The sequence below is a fragment of the Salmo salar genome, chromosome ssa11 (assembly GCF_905237065.1).
Source record: "Salmo salar chromosome ssa11, Ssal_v3.1, whole genome shotgun sequence".
NCBI lineage: Eukaryota > Metazoa > Chordata > Actinopteri > Salmoniformes > Salmonidae > Salmo > Salmo salar.
Genome location: NC_059452.1, coordinates 6,445,539 through 6,463,814, shown reverse-complemented (window position 1 = coordinate 6,463,814; position 18,276 = coordinate 6,445,539). Strand labels below are relative to the sequence as shown.

Genomic DNA, 18,276 nt, shown 5'->3' with positions numbered 1-18,276 from the left:
TGCTCCTAGACATTTCCACTTCACAATAACAGCACTTACAGTTGACCGGGGCAGCTCTAGCAAGGCAGAAATTTGACGAACTGACTTGTTGGAAAGATGGCATTCTACTGCAAATGTTTGTGTGCTCGATTTTATACACCTGTCAGCAACGGGTTTGGCTGAAATAGCCAAATCCACTCATTTGAAGTGGTGTCCACATACTTTTTGGCCATGTAGTGTACTTTTCATCAGACCCGGGTCAAATACACATATCAAATACAGAGCACTCTTTCTCTATCCCTCCCAAGCAACACTAAGGAAAAAGAAAGGTGGTAAGTTACGTAGGCATGTTTCACACAAAGTACAGTATGTTGGATGGATGACTTGAGCACTAACCCACAAATCACTGACTTGTATGGCTTGGTTTTATTGACTGTATTAACAATCTTTTTGAATTATATTTACAAAGTGGTTTGTTTCATTTACAAATGTGTTTTCCTCCTGAGAAAGATACCTACTCAGTATGTCATTGTCTGGTAATATTTGCATGATAAAGTCAGTACACCAAGCAGGGTTGGGGTCAGTTCCACTCAAATTCCGGTCAATAAACCCAGTCGGTATTAAATAGAACGTAGCGATCCTGTCCGACTGTGGGGAAAACAACCTGTGGATACCTAGGTTATCCCATTTCAAACCAATTTTGTTGTTGTCTGCTTGTTTTAGTTAATTCCAAAACTACATTTAAGAAAAGTACAACATGTCTGAAGATTACTTTTCAACATTGCCTGCTCTGTAGCGTTCTCACTACTTACACCATGCCCAAACGTCCGCGTGCGCCGTTGTGCGCAAATTGATTTTGTGCCCCCACACCAAACGCGATCACGACACGCAGGTTGAAATATCAAAACCAACACTGAACCAATTATATTAATTTGGAGACAGGTCTAAAAGCATTAAACATTTATGGCAATTTAGCTAGCTAGATTGCAGTTGCTAGCTAATTTGTCCTATTTAGCTAGCTTGCTGTTGCTTGCTAATTTGTCCTGGGATATAAACGCTGAGTTGTTATTTTACCTGAAATGCACAAGGTCCTCTACTCCGACAATTAATCCACACATAAAACGGCCAATCGTGTCGTTTTTAGTCATCTCTCCTCCTTCCAGGCTTTTTCTTCTTTGGACTTTATATGACGGTTCGCATCTAACTTTCATAATAAGGTGTATTACCACAACCGACCCACCGACCTCAGTTCATCTTTCAATCACCCACGTGGGTATAACCAATGAGGAGATGGCACGTGGGTATATGCTTCTATAAACCAATGAGGAGATGGGAGATGCAGGACTTGCGTCGCGTTCAGCATCACAAATAGAACTGACTTCTATTTTAGCGCTTGGCAATGCAGACGCTCGTTGGTGCACGCGAGCGGTGTGGGTGCAATGATTGAATAACATGTATGTGTAAATGTATTTTGCAACGCTCGCGCACGCGACAAGAGCGGTGTGGTCAGCATGTTAGAAAAACTTCCGTCATGCACCTTTTCATGACGATGCTAGCAGCCACTTGAGTGAGTTAGTGCTAGCTACCAACCGGATCATTAAGCTAGCCAAGATCAACAACACAAACAAACGGACTATACAGCTACAAGTAGTGGGTGGCGTTACAAAGGAGTTACAAACAGACTGTACTAAACAAGTTAAATGTCTTACCTGTGATTCAATGTTTTCCGCACACGTAGCCTACTTGGACACCACGTCTCCACATTTCCTGCTCTCCCACACCGAATAGACTGAAGCCACAGGGCTGTTCTCGTAGGCTTTATTTCCCTACGTGGGAGCATTGCGAACCGTAGGTCGGGATTTTTGACCTGGCTACATGTACTGTACATTGAACAACAGCTTTTCAACATGTTCTGTTATTTCTGTATAACAAAAAATCAACAACGAAGTTGCCTCTTTTACAATGGGGGTCAATAGGAAAGAATTTTGGTTTTCCCAAATTTGTGGCTGTGGTCGAGGGGAATTCCTTATTATTACGTGAATACCGACTGTGACTATTCAAAAAGTAAACGAAATTCCAATTCGCAATATCAGTGCACTTCCGGAATTGACTGGAAATTAAATGGAATTGACCCCAACCCTGACAACAAGTACTGCAACTTACAGTATGTAGTAAGTTGATTTGTCATCGAATGTAATTGTTTGCACCAATGAGAATGCATGATTTTATTCCAGTCTAATCTCTGTGCATACTGAATGGACATCAGACTCAATAACGTGATAACATGGTATTGTATTTCAAACATTGCTTATGTCAGACGCATCGTCACATAGGTGAAATGTTGAACTTTGGTTTATTCCACTAACTCATGAACTATTAAATGGATAGTTCACCCCAAAAGAGGTTTTCACATCTCAAAACTGGTCTGTAAAAACTGGAGTTCATGCCATCTGTTTTGTTGATCCTGCTACATGAATTATAATAAATCTGTAGGCTTCAATCCCATATGACTGGAAAAGTTGGCAACAGATTGGCAATAATGTTATATAGTAGGATCTACACGGCATAACAGATTGCATGGGATATGGATGAAATTGGAGTGTTTTTTTCAGAAACGGAATCTATACACATCAAGCCTCAGAAAATGGCCAGATAGAACAAGTCACCCATAGTTTCAGAATATATGTGTATGTTCGTATGGTTGTGTGTGTGTGTGTGTGTGTGTGTGTGTGTGTGTGTGTGTGTGTGTGTGTGTGTGTGTGTGTGTGTGTGTGTGTGTGTGTGGCTGATTCCACTCTCTTCCCTCTGTGTGTAGATGGTCAGAAGAAGAGGATATGTTTTCAAGTCACTCTAAGTACAGTAACATCCCCAAATGCATGGAGGCTTTCCAAAAACAAATACAACTAAATATTACATAATATAAGTTTAAAGGCTTGCACGGCTTCCAAGGCTGGCCTCTTCCCAAAGTTTTTTTATTTTATTTTATTGTGTTTATTTTTTCTCTGTTTCAGCCTCAATTAAGTTTGGAAACTGAGGAAGGGGTCATGAAAATGACTGGCTTGCGAACGCATTTGGCCCATGACATTTTTAGGATTAAAGAAGTTCCGCCCTATTTACCCTGTCACTCATAGGGGGTGGGGTTTGTTTTGCAGATAAAGTGGACGAGGTGTCACCTTCCCCGAATGCCGTGGACGTGAAGGTGGCCACCATTAAGCCACGCCCCTCCAGCCGCTGTTTGGTCACGCCTACTGACATGAATGTAAGTTACTCCACACAGTATAATATATTCCATTTAGCAGACGTTTCTATCTAAAGCATGGTATTGATCAATACTTAGTGTGTTGTGGACATGTTAAACTCTAACCCTACCCAACTCTGGTTTACAGTCCATGTACGACCGCCAGGGTGGTGTGGCAGTGCTACCACCCACCATGCCAGGCAGTCCTAGAGGGGGGGCATTCCTGGGAATACTTGCCAAGGGTGGCACCATGAGGAGACAGAAGTCCATAGGTGTGTGTGTGTCTAATGTATGGCCCCACTTTACTATGATTACCGTTTCCAGAGAGTAACTGGCTTCATTAAATGTGATGTGAACAAATTAGAGTGATCCACTTGCCAAATTGTGCTCTGAGGCGACAGTATTATAACCCATTACCCATACGCTGAAACCACAGTCGATGATGAAGCAATAGTATTTCATTGAAACTAATTCTATCCATGTTCCATCCAATTCATCACGCCACTCAGAGCCAATAGTAGCCCAAAGGCAGGTCTGTGTGTTATGACTGCACTAGCTTCAGTAGCTAGTAACTTCAGTATATGCAGTAGCTTGAGCATACTTTGTAATATTTGGAACATAGAAGGCAATCCTCACACCTGACCCATAGACAACTTTCTCAAACTGATTACAGAATTTAAAAAGTTAAGTGAACTATCCAAAAAATGTATCTCGATAAGAAAGATGAAATGAAATAGAATCACACATGTACAATTGACAGATCTCTCTTTCTTTCTCTCTATCGCTCATTCTCTCACTTTATTTCTCTCTCTCAGGTATAACAGAAGAGGAGAAGACGCTCCTCACCCCTCCCCCACTCAAGTTCACCCGCAGCCTCTCCATGCCCGACACGTCCGAGGACATCCCTCCTCCCCCGGCCATCTCTCCCCCCGTCTCCCCCCTCCTCCTACAACTCTCCATCCATCTCCCCCACGCCAAGGGGCTTAGGCACCACCCGACCGGGCCTCACCCTCAATTCTGCTGGAAAATGTTCCAACACCACTATCCTTGGCAACCGCATGGTAGATGTAGGGACACTAAGGCGAGGTTATCACCGCCAGAGCTCAGAACAGTACGATAGTAGAAGCCGAGGACGGGCACCCGTGCCCGAGAACCCGTACTCGGAGGTGGGCAACAAGGCGCTGTACGTGCCTGCCAAGCCGGCGAGGAGGAAGGGCATGCTGGTCAAGCAGCCCAATGTGGAGGACAGCCCAGAGAAGACCTGCTGTGCCCCGCCCTCAGACACCATTTCCATGCCGACCACACCCACTGAGAGGACCTTCTCGTCCATTCCCATCCCCACCATCATCGTCAAGGAGCCGTCCACCAGTAGCAGTGGAAAGAGCAGCCAGGGCAGCAGTATTGAGATCGAGCCCACCACGCCCGAACACCCACCCTTAACGCCCGGGGCAGGGGGCAGGGGGCTGAGGCCTGAAGACCCCATTGTCAACAATCCCTTTGCGGCTGCCATCGCAGGGGCAGTGAGGGACCGGGAGAAGAGGCTGGAGGCGCGGAGGAACTCGCCCGGCTTCCTCTCCACCGACATGGGGGATGAGGACTTGGGAGACCCGGCCCAGTGCCTACGCCAGTCCAAGTCTATCGATGAGGGGATGTTCAGCAATGACGAGCACCTGCAGAGGATAATGGCTCCCCCGCCGGCCGCCAACCTGCTGCAAGAAGGGGGTGATCGTGGGGGTAACGTGACAGACTTCAACACCCCTGAGCCCACCCAGGTGGTGAGGGAGCCCCTGACCGCGCGTACCGGCCAGTACCCCAACCTGGACAGCCCCGTCAGTCTCCCGGCCACTCCGCCCAAGACCTACAGCTCCAACGGAGGAAGGGACTACCTGCACCCCGTCACAGGTAAGGCCCTGGACCCTAACTCGCCCCTCGCCCTGGCGCTGGCGGCCCGGGACAGAGCCATGAAGGAGCAGACACAAACAACCATGGCGACACAAGCCCCACCCCCTTCTCAACCTCAACCGCTCCCCAAGAGCGATGCCCCCAGTCCCTCCCTCCCAACCCCCACAAACCTGGCCTCAATCAGCCCCTCTTCATCGATACCAAGCTCCGCTCCAACACCGAGACAAGCTTCGCTACCTCCACGACAACCCTGGGGCGAGGCAGAGGGGTAGGTCTGAGGAGGCAGATGACGGAGCAGAAGTACAAGTCGGATGGAGTGAGGGAGGAGAGGCAGCAGGCGGAGCAGGATGCCGGGCTGCTGATGGTGCACACCAAAAACAGCCCAGAGGGGGAAGACAGGGGGCAGGAGAACACACCAGCCCAGGACAACAGTATCCCCAGTGAACTGAGAGACCCCAACCAGCCAAACCCCCCCACCAACAGCCACAGTACCATGCCCCTGCCCCCTGTGCCGCGGGGGAAGAGCATCACGGCTGGGGGGTCGGTGGACGAGCCAGTCAAGCTGCCCTTCCGCATGCCCCCTTCCCCGCTGGCCTCGGTGGACATCGAGGAGGTGGAGGAGTTTGTCTTCTCCGAGCCCTTGCCACCGCCACTGGAGTTCGCCAACAGCATCGACATCCCTGAGGACCAGGCAACGGCCATCGCTGAGTTGCTCAAGCAACGGAACCAAGAGAGACGCAACGGGATGGGGGACAGGGGGCCAAATCCACCCCCATACTACACCCACGGCCCACCCCCTGTCGGCCAGTTCCGACGGGGAAGCGGGATGTCCAATTGCGTGCCCCCACCCTCCTATCCCCCTCCGACCCCTGACGGTGGCTTTAAGCAAGGTGTCACTGACTCAGGCATCGAGGAGGTAGACAGTCGCAGCAGTGGAGACCCCCATATGGAGACTACCAGCACAATTTCCACAGTTTCCAGCATCTCTATACTGTCGTCGGAGGGCGGGTACAACAGCGCCCTGGAGAACACTTCCATGGTCTATACTGATGGCCAGGCTTACCTCGATGACCGACCCCCCGTTCCCCCCAAGCCCAAAAACAAGCCCATCATCAACAAGAACACTGCACTTTACCACGACGTCCTCATGGAGGAATCCCTGGACTCCTTCGGGGTGCCCCCTCCTGTCCCTCCTCCTCCACCCGGGTCCATGTCCCCCCCGGACCTCCCCAGGACCCCCTCCCATCGGTCGTCCAAGCTGTGGGGCGAGCCCCCGGAGCTAAGGAGCCCGCCCACGTCTGACCCTAAGGCCACAGTTATCAATGAGTTGAGCTCCATCTTATCACAGATGTACCGGCCCAAACAGGGGGACTCCTTCGACTCACCCACCACAGGGGCCAGGGGCGGCTTTGGAACTAGGTAACACATAAATCTACCTTACCTTTGACCTTTAACATTTACGCTGACACATCTCACCTTTGACCTTTAAACAAACCCCCTACCCTCCATCTCCAAAGAGCCAAGCTACGGCATTAAGAATATTAGATGGTCTATATCTTCTCTTTTTATATATCCATTTGCTGATCAATTATTCCCTATAAAACAGCGAGATAATGAGCTGATGTGTTGCTAAGACCAACCAATAGTCATTTGGAAACATAAGCCTAGCTAGCTACTGTCATCGTTTTAAAGTGCTACTCTAGCCCAAGGTTTTCCAAAATCGGTCTTCGATGTTACTACTCAGCTGATTGAAATAACCAACTCATCATCAAGCTTTGATTATTTGAATCAGCTGTGTAGTGCTGGGGGGGATACCCAAGACACCTGCTACTGGGTCATTCCACCAATAGAGTGCCTTTTGGGTACTGTAATTTGGTAAAAAAGAAAGAACGTTTTTATTAAATTTGTATTTCTAAATTTTAACATTCTGTCATAAGGAGTACATGTTCAACTTCATAAAAAAGGTGTTCCCCATCTCAAGAAAAAAAAAATACTAGAGTAAGTGCCAATTAAAGTAACATGGTTGACCGTATCTGGGTTAAATATTTCATCTTAAATCAGCTGTAAATTCTATGTGAGAATGCTATTCATTGACTACAGCTCAGCATTCAACACCATAGTGCCCTCAAAGTTCATCACTAAGCTAAGGACCCTGGGACTAAACACCTCCTTCTGCAACTGGATCATGGACTTCCTGACGGGCCACCCCAGGTGGTAAAGGTAGGTAACAGCACATCCGCCACGCTGATCCTCAACATGGGGGCCCCTCACGGGTGCGTGCTCAGTCCCCTCCTGTACTCCCTGTTCACTCATGAATGCATGGCCAGGTACGACTCCAACATCATCATTACATTTTCCGATGACACAACGATGAGACAGCCTATAGGGAGGAGGTCAGAGACCTGACCGTGTGGTGCCAGGACAACAACCTCTCCCTCAACGTAAACAAGACGAAGGAGATGATTGTGGACTACAGGAAAAGGAGGACGAGCACGCCGCCATTCTCATCGACGGGGCTGTCGAGCAGGTTGAGAGCTTCAAGTTCCTTGGTGTCCACATCACCAACAAACTATCATGGTCCAAGCACACCAAGACAAAACGACCCCAAGGCACTACAGAGGGTAGTGCGTACGGCCCAGTACATCACTGGGGCCAAGCTTCCTGCCATCTAGGACCTTTATACCAGGCAGTGTCAGAGGAAGGCCCTAAAAATTGTCAAAGACTCCAGCCACCCTAGTCATAGACTGTTCTCTCTGCTACCGCACGTCAAGCGGGACCGGAGCACCAAATCTAGATCCAAAAGGCTTCTTAACAGCTTCTACTCCCAAGCCATAAGACTGCTGAACAATCCATCAAAATGGCCACCTATTTACACTGACCCCCCCCTCCCTCCCTCCCCCTCCATTAGTTTTTTCACTGTTGCTACTCGCTGTCTATTATCTATGCATAGTCACTTTACCCATACCTACATGTACAAACTACCTCGACTAACCTGTACCCCTGCACATTGACTTGGTACCCCCTGTATATAGCCTCGTTATTGTTATTTTCTTGTGTTACTTTTTATAATTTTTCACTTTAGTTTATTTAGTAAATATTTTTTTAACTCTTTCTTGAACTGCATTGTTGGTTAAGGGCTTTTAAGTAAGCATTTCACGACATTTCACGACCTGTTGTGTTCGGCGCATGTGACAAATACAATTTTAGTTTATACTAAGCCTTCTGCCACCATTACATCAACTATGGCATCAACCTTATTGGCAATGGCCAGAGCTCCTGCTGGCACAGCATGTTTATGCTCCCTCCTCAATAAGACCATTGAAAACTCAGTATTTCTGCCCATTTGATAACTTGGCTAGTGCCCCTTAATGGAGGTCCAACATAACATACACAATGCACGGATGACCTATAGCATATGCATAATGTCAGAGGCTTAGCTAGCATTGTGGATATAGTTAGCCATAGCTATCATTGTAGTTAGCACATAGCTAGTGTAGCATTGTGGCTAACGTTAAATGCACAATTCAGAGGACTTAGCTAGTATTGCAGCTGAAACCATCTATAACAGCGCACAACAAATATAATTTTGCTAGCATTGGGCTAATGCAAACCATATCAGTAGATATAGTAGATAAGGTAGCTCCAGGAATAGAGTGCCTTTTGAGTCCCTTTGATATTTTAAGTAGAATGTTTGAACCAATATTGAATTTTGAAATCATGTTATATTAAATAAAGTGCCCTTTAATATAAACCACATGGAAAATTCAATACATCTGATTTATAATATAAATCAGCATTGTCCACCGTCATGTTTTTCCGACTTCTAGGAAGATTTTAACCCACTTAACCCAAACATTTTTTGTTTTGTGGTAGAAAACTGAATGCTAGAAATATGTTCACAATTTAATTTCTTGCATTCAATTGCCCCTTCCTGTTGCACATATCAAGCTTCCCTTCCCCCTGCCACAAAGGGATTTCCAGTCAAATCAAATATCATTTGTCTTGATCATGTTGAGGGAGAGGTTGTTATCATGGCACCACACTGCCAGGTCTCTGACCCCCTCCCTATAGGCTGTCTCATCGTTGTTGGTGATCAGGCCTATCACTGTTGTGTCGTCAGCAAACGTAATGATGGTGTTGGAGTCGTGCTTGGCCATGCAGTCATGGGTGAACAGGGAGTACAGGAGGTGGACGGAGCACGCACCCCTGAGGGGCCCCAGTGTTGAGGATCAGTGTGGCAGATGTGTTGTTGCCTACCTTTACCACCTGGGGGCGGCCTGTCAGGAAGTCCAGGATCCAGGTGGGAAAGGGCAGTATGGAGTGCAATAGAGATTGCGTCATCTGTGGATCTTTTGGGGTGGTATGCAAATTAGAGTGGGTCTAGGGTTTCTGTGATAACGTTCTTGATGTGAGCCATGATCAGCCTTTCAAAGCACTTCATGGCTACAGATGTGAGTGCAGGTTACCTCGGTGTTCTTGGGCACAGGGACAATGCTGGTCTGCAGACTCGGTCAAGGACAGGTTGAAAATATCAGTGAAGACACTTGCTAGTTGGTCAGCGCATGCTCAAAGTACACGTCTTGGTAATCCTTCTGGCCCTGCGACCTTGTGAATGTTAAACTGTGTAAAGGTCTTACTCACATTGGCTACGGAGTGCGTGATCACACAGTCGTCCGGAACAGCTGGTGCTCTCATGTATGCTTATAGAAGTAATTTAGCTCGTCTGGTAGGCTCGCGTTACTGGGCAGCTCGCGGCTGTCCTTCCCTTTGTAGTCTGTAATAGTTTGCAAGCCCTGCCACATCCGACGAGCATCGGAGCTGGTGTAGTAGTATTCAATCTTAGTCCTGTATTGTACGCTTTGACTGTTTGATTGTTCGTCGGAGGGGATATCGGGATTTCTTATAAGTGTCCGGGTTAGAGTCCCACTCCTTGAAAGTGGCAGCGCTACCCTTTAGCTCGTGGGGATGTTGCCTTTAATCCATGGCCTCTGGTTGGGGTTTGTACGTATGGTCACTGTGGGAACGACGTCCTCGATGCACTTATTTATGAAGCCAGTGACTGATGTGGTGTACTCCTCAATGCCATCGGAAGAATCCCAGAACATATTCCAGTCTGTGCTAGCAAAACAGTCCTGTAGCTTAGCATCTGCATCATCTGACCACTTCCATATTGAGCGAGTCACTGGTACTTCCTGCTTTAGTTTTTGCTTGTAAGCAGGAATCAGGAGGATAGAGTTATGGTCAGATTTGCCAGATGGAGGTCGAGGGAGAGCTTTGTATGCGTCTCTGTGTGTAGAGTAAAGGTGGTCTAGAGGTTTTTTCCCTCTGGTTGCATATGTAACATGCTTGTAGAAATTAGGTAAAATGGATTTAAGTTTCCCTGCGTTAAAGTCTGCGGCCACTAGGAGCGCAGCCTATGGATGAGCATTTTCTTGTCCATGTGACTTAAGAGGTCCAGATAACTTTTTGGTAAAGAATACAGTGATGAGTAATAAAACTGTCTCCTGTGATAAAATGAAGGGCACTAAGAAAAACGGCATCCAGAGGTTTAAGAGTAGAGGCAACTGCACTTTGATAAATAGTATCCACATAATCAAGAACAGGTAAAGGTTGACTGCACAATTGCCTAGAGAGAAACAAGATATTCTTCTGTTCCCTATGAGAATTTCATTAAAATACATTTCAATTCAAGAAGCTGAATTTATTTATTGGCGTGTGTTAGGTTTTTATTTTGACAGATAATACAAGAAGGTTCCCTGTAGCTTTGAGGTCTTTCTGGGAACTGTTGGGTCTAATAGATTAATGAGTCCTCAGTGTTTGACTATGGAATGTGTTAGAGCCAGAAGGGAGAGTGTGGCCTATATAGCTACCTGGTTGGGGGGAAAAAACAATCCACCTGCCTAGTGAGTAACTTCTCCAGTGTTTGTGTTTTTGTTTTTTTTAGAGGGTAGATCAGCTTTAATATTGCAGTCTTACTGTGGCTTCTACCACTGTAATTGTCTGCATCATTTCCAATCCCCCATATATATATATATTTCTGTATATATACAGTACCAGTCAAAAGTCATTCAAAAGTCACCAGTCATCACTCATTCAAGGGTTTTTCTTTATTTTTACTATTTTCTACATTGTAGAATAATAGTGAAGACATCAAAACTATGAAATAACACATATGGAATCATGTAGTAACCAAAAAAGTGTTAAACAAATCAAAGTATATTTTGTATTTGAGATTCTTCAAAGTAGCCACCCTTTGCTTTGATGACAGCTTTGGACACTCTTGGCATTCTATCAACCAGCTTCATGAGGTAGTCACCTGGAATGCATTTCAATTGACAGATGTGCCTTGTTAAAAGTTAATTTGTGGAATTTCTTTCCTTCTTAATGCGTTTGAGCCAATCAGTTGTGTTGTGACAATGTAGGTGTGGTTTTTAGAAGATAGCCCTATTTGGTAAAAGACCAAGTCCATATTATGGCAAGAACAGCTCAAATAAGCAAAGAGAAATGACAGTCCATCATTACTTTAAGAAGGTCAGTCAAGAATATTGCTTGGGCCAAGAAACACGAGCAATGGACATAAGACCGGTGGAAATCTGTCCTTTCGTCTGATGAGTCCAAATGTGCGATTTTTGGTTACAGCTGCCGTGTCTTTGTGAGACGCAGAGTAGGTGAACGGATGATCTCCACGTGTATTTCCCACCATAAAGCATGGAGGAGTAGGTGTGATGGTGTGGGGTGCTTTGCTGGTGACACTGTCTGTGATTTATTTAGAGTTCAAGGCAGACTTAACCAGCATGGCCACCACAGCATTCTGCAGCGATACACCATCCCATATGGTTTGCGCTTAGTGGGACTATCATTTGTTTTTCAACAGGACAATGACCCAAAACACACCTCCAGGCTGTGTAAGGGCTATTTGACCAAGCAAAGTGATGGGGTGCTGCATCAGATGACCTGGCCTCCACAATTACCCGACCTCAAACCAATTGAGATGGTTTGGGATGAGTTGGAACACGGAGTGAAGGAAAAGCAGCCAACAAGTGCTCAGAATATGTGGGAACTCCTTCAAGATTGTTGGAAAAGCATTCCTCATGAAGCTGGTTGAGAGAATGCCAAGAGAGTGCAAAGTATCAAGGCAAAGGGTGGCTACTTTGAAGAATCTAAAATCTAGAATATATTTTGATTTGTTTAACACTTTCTTGGTTACTACATGATTTCATATGTGTTACTTCATAGTTTTGAAGTCTTCACTATTATTATTTTTTCCCCCCCACACCTTTATTTAACCAGGTAGGCCAGTTGAGAACAAGTTCTCATTTACAACTGCGACCTGGCCAAGAAAAAGCAAAGCAGTGCGACAAAAACAACAACACAGTGTTACACATAAACAAACGTACAGTCAATAACACAATAGAAAAATCTATGTACAGTGTGTGCAAATATAGAAGAGTAGGGAGGTAAGGCACTAAATAGGCCATGGAGGCGAAATAATTACAATTTAGCATTAACACTGGAGTGATAGATGTGCAGATGATGATGTGCAAGTAGAGATACTGGGGTGCAAAAGAGCAAGAGGATAAGTAACAATATGGGGATGAGGTAGTTGGGTGTGCTATTTACAGATTGGCTGTGTACAGGTACAGTGATCGGTAAGCTTCTCTGACAGCTGATGCTTAAAGTGAGAGAGGGAGATAAAAGACTCCAGCTTCAGTGATTTTTGCAATTCGTTCGAGTCATTGGCAGCAGAGAACTGGAAGGAAAGGCGGCCAAAGGAAGTGTTGGCTTTTGGGGGTAACCAGTGAAATATCAAATTGAATCAAATCAAATTTTATTGGTCTGCTGGAGCACGTGCTACGGGTGGGTGTTGCTATGGTGACCAGTGAGCTGAGATAAGGCGGGGCTTTACCAAGCATCGACTTATAGATGACCTGGAGCCAGTGGGTTTGGCGACGAATATGTAGTGAGAACCAGCCAACGAGAGCATACAGGTCGCAGTGGTGGGTAGTATATGGGGCTTTAGTGACAAAACGGATAGCACTGTGATAGACTACATCCAGTTTGCTGAGTAGAGTGTTGGAGGCTATTTTGTAAATTACATCGCCGAAGTCAAGGATCGGTCGGGTAGTCAGTTTTATGAGGGTATGTTTGGCAGCATGAGTGAAGGAGCCTTTGTTGTGAAGTAGGATGCCGATTCTAGATTTAATTTTGGATTGCAGATGCTTAATGTGAGTCTGGAAGGAGAGTTTACAGTCTAACCAGACAGCTAGGTATTTGTAGTTGTCCACATATTCTAAGTCAGAACCATCCAGAGTAGTGATGCTAGTCGGGCGGGAGGGTGTGGCAGCAATCAGTTGAAGAGCATGCACTTAGTTTTACTTGCATTTAAAAGCAGTTGGAGGCCACGGAAGGAGTGTTGTATGGCAATGTAGAAAATAGTAAAAATAAAGAAAATCCTTGAATGTGTATATAGGGAGGTAGAAGTTGTAAATTGATTTTATTTTTACTTTTTTATATATATGTGTGTGTGTATATATATATAATATATATATACAGTGCCTTGCGAATGTATTCGGCCCCCTTGAACTTTTCGACCTTTTGCCACATTTCAGGCTTCAAACATAAAGATATAAAACTGTAATTTTTTGTGAAGAATCAACAACAAGTGGGACACAATCATGAAGTGGAACGAAATTTATTGAATATTTCAAACTTTTTTAACAAATAAATAACTGAAAAATTGGGCGTGCAAAATTATTCAGACCCTTTACTTTCAGTGCAGCAATACTTAGCACCACAATACTTAGCCTTCTACTTCCAGCTTATACATACAATGTACATTATACAGACACAATATATTTTACATTACTTATCTTTTTTTGTTTGTTTTTAGTCCCACCTTCCAGCTACCCTCAACCCCTCCCATATACATCTGAAGACCATCCATTTTTTATTTCTAATTGCCATATATTTTTCAACTGTGCTGTGATGTTTCACAAACCTTTCTATTTTCATAGTTTCTACAGATTGTAAAGTAAAGATACATTTTTTTCAGTATTATTATATTATTGATTGATTGACTATGACTTTTCAAATCAACCAGCAGTGCTATTTGCAGAGTTAGCTCCAGGTAATTCTTCAGCCATTCCTGAACCTGCAACCAAAAGGAAGCATATGGCCAGTACCAAAACAGGTGATCTAATGATTCTTTCTCTTCACAGCAAAATCTGCAGAGGTATTATGGTTGTATCCCCCATGTATATGACATTCTATTGGTTGCAAGAATTTTGTATAATAATTTAAACGAACAAAATTCAAGTGTTTAATCCAGTGTTGTTTTGTGTATCAGTTCATAAGCCATGTGCCATGGAATCGGTACATTGAAAATCTCTTCCCAACTATTTTGCAACCTGTTTGGTTCAGATGTATTTTTTTTGGTCCTTAATAACATTTTAAGGATTGGCCCATTTTTCAATTTTCACCTAAAATGACATACCCAAATATAACTGCCTGTAGCTCAGGCCCTGAAGCAAGGATATGCATATTCTTGGTACCATTGGAAAGGAAACACTTTGAAGTTTGTGGAAATGTTAAAGGAATGTAGGAGAATATAACGCATTAGATCTGGTAAAATATAATACCAAGAAAAAAATAAAAAAAATGTGTACCATCTTTCAAATGCAAGAGAGAGGCCATAATGTATTATGCCAGCCCAGGTGCAATTTAGATTTTGGCCACTAGATGGCAGCAGTGTATGTGAAAAGTTTTAGACTGATCCAAAGTACCATTGTATTTCTGTTCCAAATGTTGTATCAAGACTGCCCAAATGTGCCTAATTTGTCATGTTCAAAATTGTGCACTCTCCTCAAACAATAGCATGGTATTCTTTCACTGTAATAGCTACTGTAAATTGGACAGTGCAGTTGGATTAAAAGGAATTTAAGCTTTCTGCCGATATCAGATTTGTCCATGTCCTGGGAAATGTTCTTATTACTTACAACCTCATGCTAATCACATTAAATTAAACTCGGATACTTTTTTATTTATCACAAATTTCTTTAACCAATTTTGGTCTTCATTGCAAGGTCGACAGACAAGGTCCTTACCTTCTCCCCCTTCCACTTGCCTCCTCCATTTTTGCGGTAATGCTGCAATCAGTTGGATGTAATTTTGGATAGAGCAGACATTTCCATATATTTTTGCTAACTGCATGTGTGACATAACTCCACCAGTCCTATTTATGATATAATTTACAAAGATTATACAGTTGTCTTTTTTCATTAAATTTTATATTTTTTTATCAATTAGTATATTTGAGTTTAACCATAATATTTGTTTTAATATTTGTTCTGTCTTTTCTGGTGGATTAAAGTGAAATTGCAACCAGCTTTCTATGGCTTGTTTTTAAAATAGCGGTATTTTGGAGATTATTTATTTTTCAAATAATGGAAAGTGAGAGGTTGTAATCTGAATAAAGGGAAAAAGGCCATTCTTGAACACGGGGTAAGCCATTCTTACTAATCTGCTAGAGAACCAGTTTGGATTTAAGTAAAGCTTTTGTATGACTGAAGCCTTTAGTGAAAGGTGAAATGCTTTAATATTTTATAATTTCTGCCCTCCGAGTTCATATTCATTATATAAATATGCCTGATTAATTTTGTCTGGTATGCTGTTCCAAATAAAGTGGAATATATTTTGCTCATATAATTGAAAAAACAAGTCATTAGGTGTAGGCAGGGCCATAAGTAAATAGGTAAACTGGGATATGACTAAAGAGTTAATCAGGGTGATTATTCCACAAATAGACAGGTATTTTCCTTTCCACGGTAGCAATATTTTATCTATTTTTGCTAACTTTTTGTTAAAATGTATTTTAGTGAGATGATCTATTTATTTCAGGATATAAATACTTCTCCAGTGTTTGCAGATCTGTTTGTTAAAACTAGGCCTTTCCCTCCAATGGACTGACCAGAGCTTCCTTCCACTATATTGCTTACAGCTGGTTCGCCACATATCTGCAAACACAGAAGAGATAAGGGCTAAGGAAAGGTTGGAGGTGAGGGAAGAGTCAGGTGTTTGGGACTGGCGTATTCTACCCATTTCAAGCTGATTGGAATAAGTTGAACCAATGATATGGACCGAGTTTTCCATAAAACTTGTTTTATGGAAAACAGATTCACTACACAGTGTAGGTTAAAGGGAAAGATGGCACGGTACTGTTTAGTACAGCCTGAGGGAAGGAGAGAGATCATATAGAACAGTTGAAGTGAGGAAGCGTGTGAGGAATTAGGTAGCAGAAGGGGCAAGGTGCCCTGTAGCTGAGCACATGGAGCAGATGGATATGAAAGAGAGGGTGGCCTATATTATCTGTCTCTCTGTCTCATTCTCGGGCCTTCCATGTCTCTTTATGTCTCTGTATCTTTCTCTCTCTGTCTGTTTCTTTTTGTCTCAGTTTCTCTCCCCCCTCTCTCTCTCCCCCCCTCTCTCTGACTTAAACAGGTTCATAAGAAACAGTCTCTCTCCGTCTTAAGCATTCAGCACAGCAGAACCAGCCCAGATGAACGCCACGACATGAAGGATTTGCTCTCCCTCCTTTTTAGCATTCTTACATTTTTCCTTTCACTTTATCGTCGTCTTTTAGGTTCACAGATTAGTGTGCCAGCGAGCGAACGGGGTTGCCTAGCAACGAGTTGATGAGAGCAGCCTTGAGGCCCGCTGGAGTGATGTCAGTCCGATTATAGTGTGTGGGGTGGGGGGGGGGGTGGGGGGGGCTAACCCTCAGTAGAGTTCAGTGTCATCACAGTGTGCACATCCACATCATGTGCAACATCCATTACTAGGCCACAGTTACATAACATTTCAGAGTGGGGGATTGTGTGTGTGAGTGCATGCAGAGTGGGGGATTGTGTGTGTGAGTGCATGTGTGAGGGTGTGTGGTGAGATGGAGAAAGAGTCTCTTGACTGTTTTTGTGTGTGCATTCGTGTGTATATGCGTGTGTACAGTACAGTATATCTATAATGGTTAAATTCACTGCACTAAGTTGAAGCATCCAGTACTACTCTGTAGAAAATGGCTCCGATGATGTTGTGTATGATCTCTAATGACACAGTCAAAGCAGACCCATTTATATACAGTAAAACCATTCCGCTTCTGGGCTGTTATATCTGCTATGGAAGGTTGGAGCGATAGGTTGGTCATTAAACTCGATAAGCAAGTAAGTCAGAAGGTATCATTTCTGCTTTCATTGCTGGATAATGTTTGGTGTGTGTGCGATGTGTGGTCCAAGGTATGTGTTGCTCTGTCACAGTAGGCTATTGATACCCTCATCCCTCTCCCACCTCGTCAGCCTGATGGTATTGATTGTGATCACAGGTTTAACAGCAAAGTATTGATCAGTTAGAAATGGATCAGTGTGTCAGATAACGAAGCATCAACTTTTATTATGCAAAGCTGCTCAAGTGCATTCATGGGGCATGCACAGTATATGTGAAATGGACCAGACTATGACTGTTAGATGAAATTACGAGATTTGACCTCTGTTCTGTGAAGTGAATTTTTAGTGTCCCATCTTCACAAGGAGGTTATCACGTTGGAGTGAGATGTCAGTTTAGAAGGACATATGTTCATTCACTGCATTTTGTCACATTTTCTGTCTCACTTTTTTACCCTTTTTGTATGTGTGTGTGTGTGTGTGCGTGCGTGCGTGCGTGATAGTGTTTGTGTCTCCCCATGTGTTTTGTCGTTGTCTCATCTTTTCATGTGTCCTCTGTTTCACGCCATTCTCCTTACTCCATCACGATGACTGCATGTGGAAAAGCTGGTGCTGAAAAAACAAGCTGTAAGTTTTACCCATGGTGCAAAGTGCTACAGGTCCAGAGGGGGGGACTTAGTGCTTTCACTTTGGCCCAATCCATTTGGGCCAAATAACGCCCTTGCCCATTTCACTTCCCCTCCCTAACTTCCCTCAGGGTTATCCATATAGTACAAGGGAAAGAGGGGACAACCAACCTGGTCATCAAGGGCTGCTGTGTCTTCTGGTTTTGTCCATACTTAGGAGTGTAATTACAGTATATTAATTGACTTCTACACATACATTAGTCAACAAATTAGCAGGCATTGCAGCCCTTCAGAGCCCGATCAGTATGGAACCACAGAAGGA

General features: G+C 44.1%; 1 protein-coding gene across 1 annotated transcript in view; it reads left to right on the top strand.

The window, feature by feature from the left end:
* The window catches only part of LOC106561908 (SH3 and multiple ankyrin repeat domains protein 2), a 271,718-nt gene that overhangs the window by 244,646 nt on the left and 8,796 nt on the right, over positions 1-18,276 (top strand). The window contains 5 exon segments of the mRNA XM_045688948.1: positions 3,132-3,238; positions 3,366-3,489; positions 4,033-4,142; positions 4,144-5,196; positions 5,259-6,538. Of these exon segments, the coding sequence (XP_045544904.1) occupies positions 3,132-3,238; positions 3,366-3,489; positions 4,033-4,142; positions 4,144-5,196; positions 5,259-6,538 (2,674 nt within the window).